Genomic DNA, 18,036 nt, shown 5'->3' on the forward strand with positions numbered 1-18,036 from the left:
TCATTGACCAATTCAACAGTTTTTGGCCGTTTTTTATTTTTAATTATTTTTTTATTTTTTTAATTTTTATTATCAGAACGGATCATCTGTTCAAACCGGATTGTCGAACCGTCTAGAAACCAGTGGCCAGAACGATTCCGTTTCCGGGTCGTTTTTTAAAACTATGGTTGTAAGTGTGCGGTAAAGTAAAATTTTGTGGGGTGGCTTTTCAGTGAGATTTCCCCTTACCTTTATCTAACTTCATATAAAATTGGCTAAATTTATGATGCCGGAAAGGTATGATTTCTGCAATTAATTACTTTTTAAGCACAACTCTAACTCTTCTTTAAATGTATAAAAACAACTTGGCTAGTAACAAATTCAAACAAAAACCATGATGTAAATCATATACCAATTACAGGTCAAATAATCACAATACTCAAATGAAAATTTACACACTGGCAATTACACAGAGAGAGAAAGAAAAGGGGAAAAAAAGGAGATAAGAAATGATATTTCAGTTCAAAGAAAGGAAAAGAAATATGATCACAAACAAAATACACGCCCACAAAAAAATTAAAATATATTGTTAAACTGGCTGGTGAGAGAATTCTTGAGATTTGAATATAGGCCATATAGGGAATACTGGCGTAGATTTTCCACTTCATACCATGAGTTGAGTACAACATCATGTTTATCCGTACCTGAGAAGGCAAGCTGTATTCCCAAGCTGCAGTCTACAGACCCCCTTCGGCTTTTACAGCTACTAGTTCTGATTGCACAGTCTTGTTTGTTGAGGCAGACGAACTTAGAATTTCCTGAGCAGGAAGCACATCCATCTCTCTTCCAATAAAAGTTCTGCAGCCTACCCTTCTGAAATTCAAGAACCTGCATTCACAATGGAAATAAGGGTTTAATGAAAAATTGATACTACACATCAATATATCTTTCCTAAAAAAAGGAAAAACAAAAGGTTTGATGATTAATAGAATGTAAGAAGAAAAAATTTTTTGTGAGGTATCTCCTTACCAGAGTAAAGCTGGTTACAATATAAGTACTGTTTGCAACAAAAGCAGGGGGTGACCTTGCTGCATATTTCCTCCCTGCAAATGCAACCATGTAGCCAGAAGAATCCTGGATCAACCATAAAATAAATGTACAGAGGTCAACCAATAATATCATACAGTGAGACAGATTCATCAAATAATAATATTAAAGTATGGAGTTAATAGGGAAAAGAACCCAGAAATGAATATCGTGTCCTCTCTAGAATATTTAAGAATATGGCAGAGACATACAAGCCTGAAGTGTTACAGGAACAGCCTCAAACAGGCTGACCCATGTGAGGCAGATATGAATATATAAAAGCAAGGAAAAAAACCATGGAAGAAATTCAAGTTTCTCCATATTCCTGCACCAATAGCAATCTCATAATTTTTGGGTGATCAATACTTATGAATGGCACTTGTGGCCTAACTTAGGCAGGTGCCCAACACCAATTAGGTGGTGGTTCTTGACAAATAAGACCTATAATTCATAAGATATCATCTATGTTGGCGTATTCTACATTTTCAACTCCTTAACTATGAATTGAAAAACCACTAATAAGGCAATATCAGCTTTATTTTGAAATTCTATACAAAATATAATCAATTGCATTCAGCAAAGAAGTAAGACAATCATGAATTTTCATATACAACAAGAATTAAAAACAAACAAGTGAAGTAACTAGTCAAATAGCCTAATGAATCCAAGCAAACAAGCAATACAACATAATCAAGCCAATGACCGGAATAAAAACACAAAATCCAAGTATTGCAGCTAGAATCCAAACAAATAAGCAGTGAACATCACACTAACATGTATAGAGTACAAACAAAATACATTATGATATACAACATATGATAAGGTGCCCATCTTGGCCATTCTCTTTTCTAAAAGGGATAACATGCATGCAAACATGATTTAGTAAAGACATGTCCCAGAAAACACCTTGTCACCCCTCAGGAAACACATCATTGTCTTGATAACTACATGGTGATCTGATTGTTGATCAATTTTAGTTTGTTGGTGTTTGGAAACAAATTTAATACTTAAAAGGCTCAACTTAAAAAGTCTTATTGCAGAATTTTTAGAATTTTGATAAGTTGTAGTTTACGTCACTTCTTTTCCAGCCCATTTTTTAGAGCAAAAGGCTCAAAACTTGTCCTTTTATGTAAGTTTGGTGTCACTAGATAGATTCCTCAGACCCAGTGCTCATTGCTTGTGTAAAGAGAAACATAGATTTGAATAAGTAGGATGGAATGGAACATATGATCCTTGATATTGTGACAAAAAAAAATGATCAACAATTACTAACTCTTATCCCTCTTCTTCATATACTAGAATTTGATCTTTTTGTCCATCAGGTCAACTCTTCTGTGCATCCTTCTTCAAATTTTTGTGTTTTAAATTTTAAATCATCTAACCAGAAATCTTTCCACGTGAAAGTAGTTTGGAGGGGACCAACATCATCTAAAGGGAATTATGTTTGGAAGTGCTATTTTGTTGCTTTTCTCCCCATATATTTTTCTTTGTAAAGCAAGATGCGAATCTACTTACTATTCACAGATCTATCCATTTGTGTCAAGTATTTAGGAATTTTCTTCTCTTTGTTTGGATGTAGGTGGAACCCCCAGGGGATGTGTGAAGTGCTTTCAGTAATTCTTTCTTTTCTCCTCCCAAGAAAAGGGGCAAGATATTATCAAGAGGCACAAGGATATCCTAATAGAAAGATATCTGTAAAGGTAGTTCATTGGGTGAAGATTTTGGAAGTGTTTCAACCCTTTTCTACCAACAATATCATTTGAAGTTGGCATATTGTGGCTTCTTCATCTTCGACAAGTATAATTATTTCTAAATCTTGGTCTACTCCAGCAATGAACTTCATCAAATTAAACTCCATAGTTTCCAAGGCACCAAGGCGAGGCTAGGTGACAGGGGGCGCCTTGTTGCCTAGTTGCCTAGGTGGGCGACTAGGCGTCCTACGCGATGGATTTTTTTATGTAGAATACATAGATCCTAGGGTAGTTTCTTAGGTACCATAACCATATTTCCTTAATAATTGTTCATAATTTTCATAAAAAAAAAGTATAGAGTTCATGTTAAAGTATAGAAAATCAACATATTAATGAGAAGAAAAAGAAGGAAAAGAAAAATAAAACATATATAGATAGGGGCTGAAACCTTATTTTTGTTATAGGAAAAGAAAAAAAGTAAAAGCAGTAGTAGTAGTTAGATAAAATTTTAAGTTCTTTCATACTTATTGGTTCAGGTTTTAAAGTCTTTGAGGATTCAATACAGCATTTAGCAATGTTTGTATTGATTAAACCCTAACAAATAAGAAAATAATAAAAGGAAATTAGTATATAAACACACAAAATGAATATTTTAGTTTAATACAGCATTTAGCAATGTTTGTATTGATTAAACCCTAACAAATAAGAAAATAATAAAAAGAAATTAGTATATAAACACACAAAATGAATATTTTAGTTTAATAGTGTCTATTTTATAATTATAATGTCAAGAAATAAAGAATAAAAAATTATTTTATAGAACATAGTACAAAACTGCTTGGTATTTTATAGAACATAGTACAAAACTGCTTGGTGATTAGGCGAGGCAAGCTTCAAAGGGTGCGTTGTCGCCTTGACAACTATATTGAACTCTGATAATTATAATTTGGGTAAATCCAGAAGCATCAGGCACCGGAGACATGTATAGAGAGAGTGGTGGCAATATATTAGCTGTACCCCTAGGTCCTATAGGAATCGGTGACTCCATCAGGGCAAAATTGATGGCTATATTGCAAGGATTTGAGGTTGGGGAAACCACTACATTACAACAATCTAGTAGTGGAAGGGGATTTCAAAGCAATCTTTTGAAAGACATGGGAGGTGGGGAAACAATTATATCATTGTAAGCATGGAAGCATGTGAGACATATGCCTTGTTATTTCTAACTTTCAATAGGTGGGGAAACAATTATATCATGGCCCCTGTAATATGCTTTCATTATTATAAGTTACGTAGGAGGAAATAATCCTCCATTCGATTTCATTTGTAACAAGAGGAAGAAACCGAAACTAGAGCTTGAGTTGCTTGACACTACAACTGCTGCAAACCTCCAACTTCAATTTTCAACCTGTTAATCTCTTGGCAGATCTTGCTATTACAGGTACACTTTTTTTTTTTGGATAGGAAATGGTAACTTTCATTAGATAAAACCATAAGAAACAACTGTCACCTTCCAAAGTAAAAGGTGACCCCTGAATAACAAAAATCTTACAACAATGCACAAAACAAAAACTCCCGATTCACCCCCTGTTTTGCTAGGTAGTCAGCTAAAGCATTTGCTGACCTCCTAGACCAATACACTTTTGCATCCAGCTCCCTTGTGAGGCTCAATAATTCCCTTACCTGTTGTCTAAGGGACCATGTTCCCAAACTGTTTGATTGCAGCCATCCTATTACTAATTTTGAATCCCCCTCCACTTCCAATTGTTGGAAACCCAATTGCTTGGCCCATCTGAGCCCCTGGAGGAGCGCCAAAACTTCAGCTCTAAGCGAGTCCCCAACACCTATTGGGCCAGAATACAGAGCTAGGATTTTTCCTTCCGCATCTCTAAACACACCCCCTATTACAGAAGGTCCAGGGTTCCTAATAGAGCTGCCATCAAAGTTCAGTCTGACATGACACTGCAAAGGAGGGGACCAAACTTCTTGTATGGTAGGTGATGAAGTAGAAGATCTTGCTAAAATATTCCAGCCTCTAATCAAATCGTCTGTAGAGACATCCTTGAACAATTCAAGAGTTTTCATCCAATGTACTGCCTTGATGGTGATCCCTTCAATAACTTCAGGAGCTGATTTTTCTTTCCCTTGGAAAATCCTATTGTTTCTCTCTTCCATACTGCCCACAAGATAGCTGCCCTCATTGTTCTCCACATCACCCTTCCTTTCTTCTTTGGTTGTCGGAAAAAGCTAGGGTCAAATAAATCCGCTACACTTGTGGGAGGATTCCACCTCACCATTCCTCAAACAAAGGCAACAGACATGAGGTGACAAGCACCAATTTGGTCTCTTTCTTTGAAGCACCTCCAAGGTATTGATTTTTTGGAGAAACGCTTCCCAACAAAAAGCCCTTACTTCTGGGGGGGCAGGAGCACTCCAAACTTCTTTAACAGTAAAAGAGGAAACTGGGTTAGAAGGAAGGACCAAAACATTTATTTAATTATTTGTTTCACTTGACTCTTGTATTGTTTTTCACTTCAAGCTCAAGCTTATACATTTACAGTTGTGGTTGTTAATCATCATCATCTTCTTCTAACGTGTAGTCCATATTGATTCAGTCCTTGGACGACGACATAGCAGCAGCTTGGCTGACCCTGTTCTTACTGACCTTTTTCTAATTTGGAAAACCAAAGACTGCTATGCTGCCTTTGAAGTCCAAACCACAAAACCTGTGGCTACAGGTATGAGCCTTGGCTGCTAAATGCTAGCTGTTAACTTCTTTTTGCTCTGTTTTTTAACAAATAAAGTAATAAACAATTTTTTTGGGAAAAAGGTAAAGTAATTTATTCATAGAGAATGAAGATTACAACAACAAGGCCAGGCCACTAGATCTACCCGGACCCAAAACACATTACAAGAACATCCATGATTTAGTACAAAGAGAGATACATTCTGATTTTTAAACTCCTCATTCACCGACACCCAGGAGCAAATCTTCCCCACCACTTTCTGCACAATCTCTTCTGGACTTTTAGGTTGATTGCAGAAAACTCTATTGTTTCTTTCAGTCTAAATGGACCAAAGAACAGCCTGCGGAATGGTATTTCAAACATGCATACCTTTCTTGCTAAGTCCCTCCAATCTCCAACCCATAAGCAGCTCCTTCACAGACTTAGGCATAGCCCAACACACCTCTAGTTTCTTGAAAAAATGTCCCCAGATTAAAGAGGAAACCGGACAATGAATGCACAAATGCTCTGTAGATTCAGCAATCATTCCACATAAAACACAAGAGGGATCAAGAATCTGAATACCCCTTCTCTCCAAGTTAACCCTAGTTAAACATTTATTCAAAACCATTGTCCAAACCAGGAAATTAACCTTGGAGGGACATATGGGGTTCCAAATCTGCCTACCAGGGAAGTTCTCCTGACCTGAACTGCACATCTTGAGGAAAAGGGTTTTAACTGTGAAGCTACCATCTGCGTTCCACTTCCAAGTCCATTCATCTTCCACACTCATGTCAATTTTCTGATTTTGAATCTGTCCCAACAGATCTACATACCAAGAGTTTTCAAATTTAAAGGGAGCTTTGACCACCTCCCGCTGCCCACAAATAAGCTGAATAGGACTGTAGTCTGAGACAGGTCTAGGCAAAGATATCTGCCTAAAGTCCAGAAAAATGTCCTCCCAATTTGAGGACACTAAAAATCTATCCAACCTGACCAGGGTAGGGATATCTTGGTTATTTGTCCATGTGAACCTGTTACCTTGTATGGGGATGTATACGGTCCATCTGCAAAATGCCTCATCGACACAGTTCTACCACTTCTCATATTTTTCTCTTCCACCGATAAGGTGACATTAAAGTCACCCCCAATAACCCAAGGATGAACCAAGGAGCCCCTCATATCAGCCAGCTCCTCCCAAAAACTCCCCCTAAGATTAGAAACTGTTAGACCGTATACATTTGTGACTTGAACAATATTGCCATCCTGCAGCTTCAAGACAAGAGAGATCGAAAAGTTCCCACTTTTGCATGAAATCAGACTACAAACTAGGGGATCCCAAAGACATAAAAAACCTCCTGCACTCCCATTAGCCACCTTTGCCCTCCATCTTACCTGGCCCTCTCCCCAAATACTCCAAATAATACCCTCATCAATTTTCTCCAGTTTGGTTTCTTGAATCAAGACAATTCCCAAATTTGAAGCCTTCAGGGAATCACAAACCACCATTCTTCTTCTCCCCGACCCCAACCCTCAAACATTCCAAGAGAGAATTTTAATATTCATTGATAAAACAAAACAAAAGAGCCAACACCCCCCACTCCAAAAACTCACATCCCCCACCCTCTCAGTTTTTCTTCAACCCCCTACTAGCCCCATCACTGCTCCCCGCCTTCTCATTCAAGCCCCAATATAGGCGCAACAATTCTCTACTCCTCTTGGAATTTGTCCCCCCTCTTTTGGCCGCCATCTTACCCCTCTCCAAAAGAATTCTTTTTTCAATCTCTTCCAAAAACTTCACCGTCTCCACTTCCATTCCCTCCATCGAGACCCCAAAAAGCTTCCTGATGTAACCGTTTTTGGTCACGTACCAACTTTTTGTGATGTAAAATTTTTTTTTGGCTAAGTACCTCGTTATTTGACCTGGTGGTGACGTGCCTTGGTGATGAGCTACTTGGTGGCGAACTCCCTGGTGGAGAACTACCTAGTGGCGAGCTCCCTGGTGGAGAGCTACTTGGTGACGAACTGCTTGGTGGCGAACTCCCTGGTGGAGAACTGCCTGGTGGCGAACTACTTGGTGGCGAACTCCCTGGTGGAGAGCTACTTGGTGACGAACTGCTTGGGGGAGAACTACCTGGTGGCGAACTACCTGGTGGCGAACTCCCTGGTGGCGAATTGCCTGGTGGCGAACTGCCTGGGGGAGAACTGCCTGGTGGCGAACTGACTGGTGGCGAACTGCCTGGGGAAGAACTGCCTGGTGGCGAACTGTCTAGGGGAGAACTGCCTGTTGGACTCGTCATTTGACCTGCTCCTAGGCGGCCTGCAACTCAGAGGATGGTGGAGCTCCCTGGTGCAGCGCAACCCGACTACAGTCTGCATGAGGTGATTTCCTCTCCTTTGTAGGCGGCGGGAGCTGAGGGACCTGCGAGAACCGAATCAGAGGACCCGGGAGTATTTTCCCGGTGGGGACTCTCCGATGCCTAAGTTAGCATTCTGATTACAGAGAGCTTGGAGAGAAATGAGAGAGCTAGAGAACAGGGGTTACCATCCTTTTTTCCCCTCCCTTGGCTTTGGGGGTCGAAGTCCTTATATAGTGGTGTCTTCGCGGGTTAGGTGGGTGAAAAGCCTTCAAACGGTAAGACTCATCATATCCCGTCAGAACCGGGGTACGATGGTGAACTCGAGGTTGTCAGGCTGACGCTTGTGTCAGGCAGCCAGGTCAGCGCCTGGGCCAGGTTGTCAGGTCGGCGCCTGTGTCAGTCGGCGAGTCGGTGTCTGGGCCAGGTTGTAAGGTCGGCGCCTGTGTCAATCGACGGGTCAATGTCTGGGCTAGGTTGTCAGGTCGGCGCCTGTGTCAGTCGGCGGGTCGGTGTCTGGGCCAGGTTGTCAGGCAGGAGGTCTTCCTGCTATACGCCAAACTACTCTTCTGTACCGAGCTACCCTACAAGTGGCGAGCTGCCCGGGGGAGCTATGCCGAGCTGCTTGTGGCGAGCTTTGCCGAGCTGCCTGGCTCCTTGGTGGCGAGCTCCTTGGAGAGCTACCTAGCTCCTTGGCGAGCTCTTTGGTGAGCTACCGAGCTCCTTGGCGAGCTCCTTGGTGAGCTACCGAGCTCGCGGGGTAAGCCGTTGTGGTTCATCGGTGGGCGTCTTATGGGCAGCTAGGTCGGCCAGGTCGGATCATGTGCCAGGCTAATCCGGCCAGGTTGCGCAGGCCGTGCCAGGTCGCGCGCAGGCCGCACCAGGTCGTGTGCAGGCCGCGCCAGGCCGCGTGCAGGCCGCCCGTAGGCCGCATGCAGGTCGCGCCAGGCCGCGCCAGGTTGGCCAGACCGGTGCCCGGGTGGGACACCAACTTGGTAAGTTGTTGCCTGGGTGTTTGCCTAATTGTCACGAGGTGCCACGTGTCGCAATTTCACTGGAGGGCCAAATCTGCCCTCATCACTTCCCAACCCTAGAAGTTTAGAAGTAACCCAGGAAGAAGGCATAGAAGTGTTGTTGCTAGACTTATCGGCTTCATCAATCCCGAGATTTGAGTTTCCCACACTCTCTTTCTGGCTATTTTCTTCTCTCTTATCTGTCGCAACTTGGCTTTTCTCATTTTCCTCCATCATTCTAGATTGATCCAAAGCATCACTCCTTTTTGCAATTTGATCTTCAACATCCACTACCGCCAACGGCGTCACCTCCAACAAACTCTCGTTCACAGGGACCATGCAGAGAGAAGGCTGATGCAGTCTTCTATGATCAGCTTTCATTGGCTTCACCATTCCAGGAGAACAAGATAGGGGAGCCGAGAGCTCCAAACCATCACCTCTGAGCTCTGCTTCAGGTTCAGGGGAAGGAGAGGACTGATTCGTCGAAGTGTCAAGTCCATTCCGCCCAGCCAGCAAAGGGGGCTGGGTAATCCACGTCGATTCAAAGCTACCCAGAGTATGAGCTGGTTCCAATCTAGTTGGGCTATAGTGTCTTGGTTTACCTCCGGCCCATCTTGGTTCACTTGCAGATTTAAGGTTCAATTTTCTACTATGCGTTTGACTGGACCGGGTAAATGGGTTTAGTTTACCTGGATTGGACTCCTAGACCCGCTTCGAAAACCCCACATCTGCACACTCCCCAACCTCTGAGAAAAGTCTTACTTCATTAGCTTTCTTCAGCAAGCACTCTTCCATAGGCACCACTTTTAGATCTTTTAAACACTCTTTTATAAATTTTTGAGTTCTTCAACCAACACACCATCCCCATGAGAACCCATTTTCGACACAAATGCACTTCCTCCCTCAAGACCCTCCTTGACTTTTGAATCTTGACCCTCCGTTGATATTGGGATCGAACGGTTCCTATTAGAACCACAGGTCCAATCATCTTCTCCATCCATCTCCAGCGATCTCACCGGCACAAATCCTCCTCCTAGGTCATGCTGTAGAGAGCATTCGCTGACGTCCTCTAAGACAACTGTCTTAGAAACCATCGAGTCCGCCTTGTCCTTTTGAGTTCCCTCTTCTGTGAATCTCTCCATCTTCCACCTCCGAACTGACGGTAAGATTTCAGGCCATATGGAAATTGAAAAGAGAGATTCCCCAGCTACGATCTCCACCTTCTCAGGAACCGAGCCCCCCTTCTTCACCTTCATTCGAATCCACTCGCATGTAGCTAGCTCAGAGGGAGTACCATCGGTTTCGAGAAAACTACCGCACGCATCCCTGATTGCTCTGATGACACTCGAGCACCATAGAAGAAGAGGCAGGCCGAACACCCTAATCTGGATATCGTCCAACCGATCAAAGTCCCCTTCCGACTCTGGATAAAAACAACCTGTGCTAGCTCCCCACCAATCAAGAAAAAGAGGATTCCTCCCCATTAACCATGGACTTTTGTCAAGAATCCATTTCGCCTCTACTCTGGAAGGTAGAATGAATAAGAAGAGTTCATCCGCCAACTTCTTCACCTTCACTCCCCCCACATCCTTCCAGGTTTTATTTGCCCAGTTCTCCACCTCCTGTAACCCAACCTTCCACCCAAAATCTTTCAACTAAGCAATCCCTTAAAAAGTTCCTTCTAGCCTCCACCCCGCTCATCTTTGTAAAAATCATAGGCTTACCTTCAACATTTTTCAAATCAGAACTTCCCCAATCCTGCCAAACTCCTGCTTCCATCGCTTTTCTATAGGAGAAGTTTGGTCTTGACCATGCCCCCATGCCTTCTCTCTGTACCAGTTCTAAGCTTCCCATCTCTTTCCTCCCCTTTGAACGCCCCGAGAAAAACTTTTATGAAACATTTTGCAGAGAAGAAAAACTCTACCGCCACATCTTGCAACAAGATGCTGAAGCTTCAATTTTGAGAGCAGCCACTTCATGCAAACAAAATAGTTTGTATTTCCTCCATCTGCATTTGAATCGCCAGAATCGAGTTGCCCTGTCTATTCTCACTGTTACTTTCTTACTATAAACTTTAGTAGTTCAATATCATATTCCCTTAAAGTTTAAAGTTAAACAAAGATTGAACTTGGGATCGAGAACTCAAATATCGAGTCTATTGACAATTTGGCAATTAAAATTAAGTTTTATGCATGCTATCATGTTTAAAATATTTTTTATAAAATCATGTTTAAAATATCTTTCATGAATATTATGTTTTACTATAACTATGAAAAAATACATGCTCATGGCTTGTCCTCACAAATCCAAGGAGTGGAATGCCATGGATCATGCCTCCTCATTTAGAGCATTTTTCTGAAGTAGCAGTGGGGATAGTTTAAACAAAATAGGTCCATGGGTATATGCGATAAGGGAGGCAAAAAGAATACTAGATGAGGTCAGGGAAACTTTCATGTGAACATATGGATCAGCAAATGCCTTGCCTGGTAGGATAACAAGATGACTGACTGTAATATTGTAAACCATACCATGGGTAACTAGAGGGGTACTTGAAAATTCATCTTCTACATTATTACCATTGTTTAAGACATCTTAGCAAAATTTCAATTTTACTAATCCAAAAGTATAAATAATAATGAGATAATATAAAAACCCGACAATATTTCTCCTTAAGAGGATGGAGGGGTCAACAAAAAAAAGCAACTCTTGGCATAGAATTTTAATGCTAAAAAATAGGCATATGGTTACGAATTGTTTGTATCAAGAAATGGTGAAAGAAGAAAAAGCATTGGAACTAATAGGAGCAAAGATCTTAAATCTTAGATGGCCCCTCATCAGAACATCAAACTCAACTTTGATAGTCGCAGCCTTGGGGAAAAATCCAGGAAGACCAGACTAGGAGGGGTTATTTAGAACCTCAATGGATATATTTTTGTTACTTGAATATACTGCTGCTGATTTTCTTTTTACACTAAATGAAAAGAAAAGAAAAAAAAAATCATCTCACCAAGGAACAGAATGACACGTCATAATCCATCAAAAATAATTGCAAATCCAACATCCCACAACTACCAAAAAGAAAATTAAACAAAAAAAAAAAAAAATCCCGTAGCCTTGTGCCAAATTCCAATACTCGCACCCATAAGACCATAACAATGTGTACTAGGATGAATATTTGGTAAATTAACCTCTGACACCTCTGACAGCTATATAGACTTTCCTCTACATCTCCCATCCTTCCAAGATCTATACCAGAGTCCCCAAACCATTAGCCACAACTTAACATAATAGTGGCTTTAGTTTCCATCTCCCCATGGATCAAAAGGACAAATCATATAGCATAGCAGCAAACAACAAGGCAGCACATTTGCTCTATGTTTGTCATGAACTGAGACAAATTGGCATTTTGGAGTCCTCAGTGGATCTAAAATTCCTCGAATAATCTTATCCATTAGATCACATTATCTCTAATTCAAAGGCAAGTTCTCAAGTTCTACCTAAAAGCATATAGCGCATCTCCTCAAAAATAGATCCAATGCTCTCACAAAGTCAACAACCCTAACAGCATTCTCGGATTATAAGTACTTTAACCCACAAATGCCCCAATTGTAATAACAGAAAAAGTTAAACCGCAGCAATAAAGAAAGATAACAAAATCTGCAAAGGTCTAAGCAAAGAACTGATCTGACTATACCTAACAAACACTTCCAAGATAAACAGAATGCAGAATTAAAACCCGTAAACATTAGTTATGTTTTCCTGATAAGGAAAGAAGTCCCAAAAATCGTACCGGGAAGAAGTTGGAGGTGGTATTGATTGTTAGACAGCATTCTCGGATTATAAGTACCTTAACCCACAAATGCCCCAATTGTAATAACAGAAAAAGTTAAACCGCAGCAATAAAGAAAGATAACAAAATCTGCAAAGGTCTAAGCAAAGAACTGATCTGACTATACCTAACAAACAGCTCCAAGATAAACAGAATGCAGAATTAAAACCCGTAAGCATTAGTTTTGTTTTCCTGATAAGGAAAGAAGTCCCAAAAATCGTACCGGGAAGAAGTTGGAGGTGGTATTGATTGTTAGAAGAGAGATCTCATCGACCTTGGGCCTGAAGAGCGCGAGTGAAGAGCCTGAAGACGAGAGACTAAGGCGCCGGTCGCAGGGAGAGAGATTCTGCGAATTGTTGTAGAGAAACGAATTCCTAGGAGCGAATGCGATCCCAAAGGTGAAACCATCCGATCTCTGTATCTTCGTATCCGAGCACGGCTGGAAAGCCCTGTTTGTATCACTCGCAGCGACCTGCATCACCGCCACCACCACCACCACCACTTTCATCATCATCATCATCGCCATCTTCACCTCGATCTTCTTCCGCTGCGCCGAGAAGGAATGTTTACAGACAAGACTAAAATAGTCAAAAGATGTAGTGCGCAAGTCGCACATGAGGACCAAATATTATCCGCCGGATTCGAATATATCTGTGGCTCTCACCCATTCCACCATTAAAACCAACGCTCCAGATTTAACCTTTATATGGGGCAGGTAATCTTTACCCTATGATTCCTTTTGTTTAGTTATGAGACAGCTAGGAGCTAGCTAAGCCTCGGAAGCAAAAACAACGAAGAATAGAAGGAAAATGGGATCCCAAGGAAAATCTGGATGACTGTTGGCTGGTTCTGAAGCTTCTACCATTCATTTAACACTCAGAAACGGAGTCTCTCGTCTCTCTTTTATCCTACGAATGGGATTGCGAGGTGAAAAAACCTAAGAAAGAGATATGGAAGGTTTCGGTTGTAGAGCTTCCTTCGCATATCTGATAGTGGTCCTCCTCGCCGGAGATGTTCACGGTGCCGGCGCTCCGGCTCCCAACTCAACTTCAGCAGCCGCTGTCGTCTCTCTTTTTATCTTTTTATATTTTTTCAAGGCGCCAGAGGAACCGAAGAAGGCTGTAGTTTGTGTTTGGTTCAAAAAGCAAGAGGATTGGGTGTAGTTGATGGTCAAGCCCAATCCAAAACTTAGGCCCTGTTTGGTTTGCGATAATAGAGGTCTGGAATTGGAACCAAATGGGCAATTCCGATTTTAATTATTTGATTGGATGGAATCAAAATTTCATTTCCATTTTTATTGAAATGCCATTTCCCCATTTGAGGGAATCGTCATTCTTTGTAGGGGTGTTAATGGTATTCGAAAATCCAATTTTAAATTCGAGATTTGACATAATCAAATCGAATTTGGATAATGCGAATATTTAATCGGATTCAAATTCGAATATGACCTGATTCAATTCGATAAATATCCGAATTCGATTGATTATTTAATTCTTATATATAATATAAAAATTTTTTAATGTTTTATATAATTTATTTATTTAATAATTAAATTATGTAAATAATTTATATATTTATATACTTTATATAAATAAAATATTTATTTTATATATTTATTAATTATCTAAAATAATTAACTAGTCGAATTCAAACTGAATCAAATATTCGAATATTTAATCGGATTCGAATTCGAATATTAATTTTCATCGAATATCGAATCGAATTCGGATATCAAATTTTTTAATCGAATTCAAATTCAGATATTGCCTAATCTGATTCAAATTTGATACATTTACACCCCTAATTCTCATTCTCTGCCCTTCTCATGGGAATGAAATCTCATTCCTATTGATTCTAATTCTCATTCTCATTCTTGTCTAAACCAAATAGACTATGGAAATAAACCATTTCAATTATGATTTCGAAAGATTTCGATTTTAATTTCAACTATAAACCAAACAAACCCTTAAACCTCGTTCTCGGGGCTTCTTCCAATAACACAGGTCGGTTTGGTCAATTTTAAGGTAGAACATGATATAAGGTAGTTTTTAGGTTTTGGTAATAACATATCTTGTCAAGATTTGTTTCAGCATTGTTTTTGACCTTAAGAGTTTTAAGGTCAACTAGTTGGGATTCGTGTGGGGTTGTATTAAGAAAATTTGATAAAGAAGCTTTATGACCTTCTAAATCTTATTTAAGTCTAATTCAAACTTTTTTTTTGAGTTATATATGTCTAATTTATTCGATCTCAACTCATGTTCCACTTTAGTGAGGGTGACCAATTTTAAATTTTAAAATTTTAAAATTGAGTGACCAATTTCTATTGCTCTAGATAAATCAGTATTATTTTTTGTATCTTAATGCTAATTTTTATTAAATTTTAAAATTTTATGGTTTATAATTGTTTTGTATTATTTTTAGGTAACAAAATATTTTTTCTTTATATTTATTTCTAAATAAAGTTAGTTAAGGGTAAATTTGGTATTTAAGGAAAATTCATGCATTATATCAACATTTTCTATTTCGAATGCTATGAGGGAAAATATTTGGATCCTTTTCCAAAACAATATGGGTGGTTTTTGTTAAGGTCAAAACATATATAGGGGAGGTTCATAAGATTGTTAGAAAACCCAAAGAAGATCTTATAATTTTCCCTATTTTAAATATAATTTAAGTTGATTTTAAATTAATCGAATTTTCCCTATTTTAAATAAATTTCTATTAATTTGTATTTTTATTAATTCTTATTAAATTTCATTAATTAATATTAAAATTATATTTTTCAATGGAATTTAATTTCATTAGTAAAAAAAACATAAGACTAATAATTGTTAGATAATTTTGTATTAGTTTTATATTAATTATAAATGGATATTAGTTTTTAATTTATCTTATTACATTTTTTTAATTTATTTTCTTTTAATGATATTATATTAATAAAGTTTTTTTATCAATAACAATAATTAATAATTATTTTTATCTTATGTAAGTAATTTATAAATTATTTTTACTATGATTAATTATTTTTTATTATTTTAAATAGAATATAAATGGATTATAATTTTTATAATGTTTAATTTTGTCAAAACCCATTGATTTGGTCAAAACCCATTTAAGCTAGGCAATTAACCCTTTTGATCTAGTCATTAGGTAGGTCATGGGTTATAATATCAATGTATTGAAAACTTCTAAAGGACTTAACTTTGTGCTCATTTGTCTAATTGGGGAGATCTTTTTTATTTTAGTTAAATTTTCATGATCTTTATAACCCAATTGTGAAAAAAAAAACTCATTTTGTTGTTTCAAAGTTTATTTTTTGGTTTTTTATTTATAAAAAATTAAAAATTAAAATAAAAAATTACAAATTGAACCCAAAATAATATATACACACACAAAACATATTTATATTGATATCATATTATACATATATAGATGGATGATGTGTCATGGTTTGATTTGTACAATCTGGATAGTTGAACCGTTGACTTGTGACAGATGCAAAAACTATTCAACCTTCAAGTTCATTTTAAAACACTGACTTTATTTTTTGTATGAATGAACTAATAATTTTTTGAAATATAAATTACTTGATCAAGTATTAAATTATTTAGCCTAATAATATATCATTGAATATCTCCATTTTTGTGTGTATGTATACACACACATATATAGGGACAACTCCCCTTAATTTACTTATAAAGAGAAAACTTTAAAGTTAAATTCATAATGATAGAAGGCTACAATTTCTTGATACTAATCTAATGGTTTGGGGACTGCCACTTTTTTCTCTTTTTCTTTTTCATTGGTCCACTTTTTTAATCGAATTTGTTACCTAGGGGATAAATTTGCCCATTTTCATTTAATGCCTATAAAGAAAAAACTTTAAGCGTATATTTGGCATTGATATTGTTGCTCTATAAAACAGTGACACATCTAGAGGTATAAAGCGAGCCATGCTAGGCTGGCCCATGGGCCGAGCCATGGGCCAAGTCGGGTCAAAACTATTTAATTATTTAAAAAATTGACAAAAAACTTAAAAATTTAATTTTATATGAATTTTGATGTACACAATTGCTTATATATAATAATTAAATAAATTAGTATAATAAAATTAAAAAAATATTTATTTTGTTAATATATTATATAATTATAATTTATATAATATTATATAAATATATAATATATATGGACTAGGATACGGTTTGGGCCGTGTCGGCACGCGAGCCGCTAACGACACAACCCGCTCGATCATGTCGTACTGACCGGCCCGTGGACCTAAAACCCAAGGCCCAACATGGCCCACACGATCATATTAGGCATGGTATGGCCCGTGGGAGGCACGACCCGATTTACACCTCTAAACACATCAGTGCCACATCACACAAAAAAACGGTGCTCTAAGAAACGCTTGTTTGTTTGGAACCGTTTTACCATAAAAAATAGTGCTCCAAGCCACGCCTTGGAAATCAAGAATGTGTGGTTTGGAGCAATGCCAATTTTGACATTTTCTCAAATTGCAACTCATTGCTACCAATGAGGACGTGATGTGGACTTCCTATAATGGGTATCAATGCTGAAAATATGCATGGAGCACTGGTACCAAATAGAAAGTGTTGTTGTTTATCCAGGAAACGTCCTATCTATTAGCAACGTTTCCAAATAGAAAGAGGACATTGTTTTCTAAAAAAATGGTGCTTTTAGCCCATACATTAGCAGCACCGTGTGTTGTATCTATAGCATCGATGCCAAACATATACTAAATTTAAAATTTAAAAGTATAGAAGCCTAGGATTTTGTCATAATCTAATGATTTTGGGATTACCACCTTTTTTTCTCTTTTTTTCTCATTGATCTCATTTTTTGACTAAATTTATTACATATAGGACAATTCTCCTTAATTTAATATCTCTTGTCTCTTTTCATTTAATGCCTAGAAAGAAAAAAAATACTTTTAAATTAAAATTTAAAATGAAGGACTTAAGAATACAAGAAAACACTTATATCGTGTTTAAATGCAGTGGAAAAATCCACCATTTAAAAGTTAATTGATAGTAAATCCATCGTGTAAAAGTCCATCAATTTAAAACTAATGGACTGTTGAAAATTTTTAAGTGAGAATGAATGTAAACTGCATCAATTTTATAGATATATCATTTACATTTAGGGTTGGCAATCTTGACCCCAACCCATTTGACCCACCCAACCCACTCAATCTATTGGCGGGTCATGGGTCAAGTAACCCATTAGGGTCAATGGAAAATGGTTAAGGTGTGTTGGATTAAAGGTACCTATTAGGGTCAAGGTGGATTGGGTCAAAGTCAGCTTTATCTATACTATTTTTTACATTTATATATA

General features: G+C 38.3%; 1 protein-coding gene across 1 annotated transcript; it reads right to left on the minus strand.

Moving 5' to 3' along the window:
- Nucleotides 1-299: 299 nt before the first annotated feature.
- Nucleotides 300-13,815, minus strand: LOC104601426 (uncharacterized). Its single transcript, XM_088898700.1, has 3 exons — nt 12,905-13,815; nt 1,009-1,113; nt 300-867 (listed from the first exon to the last, which is right to left on the minus strand). The coding sequence occupies exons 1-3, from the start codon at nt 13,295-13,297 to the stop codon at nt 556-558; spliced, it is 810 nt and encodes a 269-aa protein (XP_088754826.1). The 5' UTR covers nt 13,298-13,815; the 3' UTR covers nt 300-555.
- Nucleotides 13,816-18,036: the final 4,221 nt, after the last annotated feature.

Source organism: Nelumbo nucifera, chromosome 2, assembly GCF_055504915.1.
Source record: "Nelumbo nucifera cultivar China Antique chromosome 2, China Antique-T2T, whole genome shotgun sequence".
In the NCBI taxonomy this organism is placed as follows: Eukaryota; Viridiplantae; Streptophyta; class Magnoliopsida; order Proteales; family Nelumbonaceae; genus Nelumbo; species Nelumbo nucifera.